This window comes from Penaeus monodon, chromosome 18 (genome assembly GCF_015228065.2).
Source record: "Penaeus monodon isolate SGIC_2016 chromosome 18, NSTDA_Pmon_1, whole genome shotgun sequence".
Taxonomy (NCBI): domain Eukaryota; kingdom Metazoa; phylum Arthropoda; class Malacostraca; order Decapoda; family Penaeidae; genus Penaeus; species Penaeus monodon.
The window spans coordinates 14,060,563-14,065,562 of NC_051403.1; the positions used below are offsets into that span (position 1 = coordinate 14,060,563).

Below are 5,000 nucleotides of genomic sequence, written 5' to 3' on the forward strand. Positions count from 1 at the left end.
TTCCTATCTAGTGGCTTCATAATGAGACCGAGAGGTTGAGCATATGGAGTTTTAATTCTCTGCGAACCGTGCTGATTTGACGTTCTGGCAGCTGCAGAAGGGTTATGAGGGCAAATGGGCAAATGGTTGATGATTTAATGAGAAACAGGAAACTCGCTAAGCATTTTATCTTTTAGAAAAAGTGATCTCGGATTTAGCAGTCAAAAGTGGGTGGTCTGTTCTTTTTCCTTATCTTAGGTTCGTTTTGAGTTGGCCTACATTATTGTTTTCTCTCTTCCTCTTTCTCTTTCTTTTTTCCTTCTTTCTAGGTCTTCACTCTCTTCTCTCTGTCTTTATACTCTCAGTAAGCAGATCTCATATCCTTCATAACATTAAATAACAGTTGTATCACGTTTTACGAAAATTCATTTACCACGAACAAGCTACCGGCATGCATTTGTGTTTCGTAGTTTCGTAACCCCCACTTCTACCCCCCCCTTTAGGAATTTGGTCATATAACACACAAAATTTCACTCTCATACTCCAGACAACACGCACTTTGCACATTACACTATTATGATGCCACCCCAAGACTTGCCCTCAGATCACGAATTTCAAAAGTAACTTCGACCCCCAGCAGCATATCAGCATCCTGTTTTTAACCCTGTGCATCCCTGTCATTTACAAAGTCTACCACCCAACAGATCCAAAAGCCGAGACCCATTTTATCCTGGTTTACCATGGTGATTATAATTGGTGCCAGGGGCTTCATGTTCTCTCGAAGGCCGATCGATGCAGCCACTAATTAATTTTCTTGAATGCCAAGACCTCACATTGCTCTTGTCTCTCTCGTTTCCGAAATTATATTCATTTCATATAATGAAAGTTCATGTATATTATTCTTCATGGTTGTTTTTGTTTCTCGTTTGAAATTTATTTTTATTTCCAGGGCCTTATGACTTCATTCACTAAGTGAGATCATGATGTGTCTGTCCATCTCATTCCTTCATTATGGTAAAACTACAGAAGAATTGAATCGTATTGTCTTTTTCATGTAGATGTGCATTTCTTCACCATATATTATAGTTACTTTATCACATTTATACGTATATTCTGACTCTTTTTTTGCCAAACGTACAGTTTGCTAGACCTATAGGCGATTAATCAATTTTCAGCCATGATTACTATCTTTGTGATACTTCCCTTTCGAAACTTTTTTCTTATACTGAAGGAAGTCATATATTTTTGGCAATAATGATTTTTTTAATCGTGAACAGTTATTTTCTTAGTTTGCTACGATCGTTTCCCTACATCCATTTATCAATTTCTACTTAGTGAACTTTCATAAACATCACATTTGTTCTTCTTCGCTATAATAATCGTAAACTTGATGTATTACAAAATACAGACCTACTTAAAAGATCGTCTTATACATAATACATATCTGCTTTTTTCCCACATTAATCTTCGTGCTAACCTCAGACTAATCTAAATATAATATTAGCACATTTATGATCTGCAGAACTTGACTAGCATGATGACTGGGATATTTTCATGACCTTAATGAACAAAAAGATCATTTATGAAGCTCCTGCCCAGAGTATTCCAATCTTCCTTTGACCTTAGCCTCGAGACCTACTGTATCTAAGGACCTTATGAACTACATCTACATCTACATACCATGGCCAGCCCTTTTTTATGCCTCTTAAGTCTCTCAATTGCTTTATCTTCTTCCGTTGTCTGCTTCATGTGTTATTTATTACTTGCTGGGTTCTCCTTTGTCCCATTTTCTTTATAAACTATTTTGTTGTTGTTGTTGTTTTTTGCGAACCACCGTCATTAGTAGGTCTCTTACCCGTACTTAATCTCTTCGCCTCACGATTATTTTGCCTCTACGCGCACCCCCCCCCCCTCCTCCTCCAAGATATCTACCACCTACGCTGATATCTGAAGTTTTCTCTTCTCAACTACTTACGTTATTTTTATTTTTTATTTTTTTTTGCCATGAAAAGCTTCTATAATTTGTACCCACGCAGCAGCTCGCTCCTCATTGAAAAGCAAATTCATGTGGATTCGTATTGAAATATGAATATGACTTCCCTTCCCGGAATAATTCGTTCTCTTGGCACTGCTTAGAATTTCCTAATGACCCCGAGCACCGCGCATCCCTACCTACCAGCGGCACTACAGCGATGTATTATTTTTTTTGTGTGTGTGTGTTATTTCATGCACTCAGGCTGAGTTTTCGTAGTGTAAATAAAACTTATCTCGACTTGGCACTTTATTTTCTCCAATTCGCGTGGAATCAGTCTTCCTGGCAGCCTTATGTGACCACAGGCAACCACCCCTTTCCTAACACACACACAAAACTCAGCCTGAAGAGAACGGACTATCCTGGACTGAGCTCTCGTAATGGAAAAACAATTTCCCTGTTCTTTATCACACCTTGCACAGTCGTCCTTAGATCTCTGACAGTCGCTAACCTGACCTTAGTAAGTGCCCTGCCTTTCATTACGTCCGCCAACTGTCATTTTCACTTCATAATTCTGCTATCAGGTTGAAAAATCTCTTTGTAACCGAGTTTTATTTCATTCGAGCTCACCATGTTAATTATACTCTCTGTCTTTCTTTTTCATCCTCGTTACGCCTACTCTATCTCTTTCTTTCTCTATCTCTTTTTTTTATATTATTATTCCCTCTTCCTCCCGCACTTTTTGTTAATCTTCTCTCTCTCTCTCTCTCTCTCTCTCTCTCTCTCTCTCTCTCTCTCTCTCACTCTCACTCTCTCTCTCTCTCTCTCTCTCCTCTCTCTCTCCCTCTCTCTCTCTCTCTCTCTCTCTCTCTCTCTCTCTCCTCTCTCTCTCTCTCTCTCTCTCTCATCTCTCTCTCTCTCTCTCTCTCTCTCTCCTACTTCGTATTCTCTCTCTCTCTCTCATCTCTCTTCTCTGTTTCCTCTCTCTCTCTCCCTCCTCTCTCTCTCTCTCTTCTCTCTCATTCTCTCTCTCTCTCTCTCTCTCTCTCTCCCTCTCTCTCTCTCTCTCTCTCCTCTCTCTCTCTCTTCTTTTATCCTTATTATTTCGATGGTCTCAGGGAATTTCGGTTCCTGTCCATTGTCTTCCATTTTCTTTTCTTTTTGGGGCTTTTTTTTATGCTTGATATATATTTACTTTCATCTTTTATAGTTTTGTGACAGTTCTTTACCCCATTATTTCCTCATTCTCTTTGGGATGTTAATAAATCTATTCTCTTTAGCTGTGCAATATTCCTTACTCATTCTTTTTGTGTTTTGTCCTTCACTCATTCTCTTTACTTTGCGAAATTCCTCTACTCACTTTCATTGCGATATTCTTTTTCCCATTCTTTACTCATTCTCTGCGTTACCTTTCCCTATTCAATGGCTCTTCTCTAGCAGATATTCTTTTGCTCAATTTTTATCTTAATTTTATTCGCACTCTTTCTTTCTCTCATTCTCGGGTAGTCCTTTGTCCATTCTTTACTCATTTTCTCTCGTTCTTCTCCAATTAGATCATTCCCCTTTAATTACACTTTTTTTCTCTCTTCGCGTGCTGTTTTTACTATCACTCCAGTGTCACCTTCCCTTGCCATTGTTTTCACTGTCATCTAACTCACTATAAATTTATCTCCACGACCCTCGACTCGACACCACACTCTGGGCACGCGATGTATCATGAGACTAAGGTTTCTCAGCACGTTTGTGAGGAGGAAATGCAATTAGGTGAATAAATAGAATTGTTATATGTCCCTGCCTCACACTCCCTTCCTCCCTCCTTCCTTCCCTCCCTCCCTTCTCCCTCGATCCCTCCTCCCTCCCCGCCCTCCTTCCTTCCCGCCTCCCTTTCTCTCACACTCAGCCTCAAGTCTCCCAGCTTTACGTTTTCTCACATCGTCTCTATGGACACTTTCACTCTTCCAAAATCATTAGATTCGTTCCTTGGCGGTTCTTTCTTGCCTCCTTCCCTAGATTCCATAACCACCACGTAATATTTCACTATCATCAATTTATAACGACTGTGGAAAATAAGAATGAGAAAAAATCCTTGATTCCGAGACATCCCTGATTTCCTCGGTTCAAATGTCGTTATTTCCGGAATGTTGGAGCTTTTGAATTCATCGATGAGGTTGGGATTTTCCACTCTCGACATCCAGCTTTAATCACCTGCTTTAATCTCTTTTTTTTCCTCCCGTGTCACCTTTCCCTCTGTATGACTTCCATTCCCATCCTCTGGTTCTTGAAGACGATCAGTTCATTCAGAAACTCTAATGATCCGAAGTACCTAAACTGCTTCCCGCGCCTTTCGCCCCTCGCGGCAACAACACTCACCCTTGAGCCCCCCGCCGTCAGTTGCCACGACCTGAATGTGATACTCGGGTGACGTCTCTCTGTCGAGGCAGCAGAGGACGGCCCGCACGAGGCCACTCCGAGGCTCCACGCTGAAGATGGCCTCGCCTGTCCTCTCGTCCACCACGTTCTTCTCGATGGAGTACGTCAGCTGTGCGTTAGCTCCTTCGTCGGCGTCGTCAGCGTCCCAGGCAGACACGAGTACCACGGGAACCCCTGTAAGAGAAGCCGGAAATACAAGGGAAATAGTAACAGAGGGGGCTATCTGGGGCGAATGATAGAAATCAATAATATCAAAGCCAGATAGCCTTTGTACGCACCGTGGGCTTGTACGAGGATGGCCTGAATGGAACTAAGAAGGATGAAGCAAAATCTAGAGAGGATTCAGCCGGGATTGGAACACACGCGAACTCGGACTAGTGTGAACCTCCATCTGCAACCTGGTTTAAATAAGTTCGAACGCCGTCTACAGGAACACCTGCATGCCGTTTGGGTAATAAAAGCAACACCTAGAACTGTTTACACGTACGGCATTCTCACAAATTTTAGAGAACGGAACCTCTATTGCTGTATTGTAACCTCTTAAAAATTGATTAAAAAAAAGGAAAAAGAAAACCAATCCTGTTACCCATTGCGCAATTAAAGTTATTTTCCTCTTAAC

The 5,000-nt window shown here is 41.3% G+C and overlaps 1 protein-coding gene across 1 annotated transcript in view; it reads right to left on the minus strand.

Moving 5' to 3' along the window:
- The window catches only part of LOC119584630 (putative neural-cadherin 2), a 10,985-nt gene extending 6,014 nt beyond the window's left edge, over positions 1-4,971 (minus strand). Inside the window, exons 1-2 of the mRNA XM_037933312.1 lie at positions 4,968-4,971; positions 4,322-4,555 (exon numbers count right to left, since the gene is read on the minus strand). Coding sequence (XP_037789240.1) covers positions 4,322-4,555; positions 4,968-4,971 — 238 coding nt within the window. The remainder of the gene's footprint in view (positions 1-4,321; positions 4,556-4,967) is intronic.
- Between the last annotated feature and the right edge of the window lie 29 nt (positions 4,972-5,000).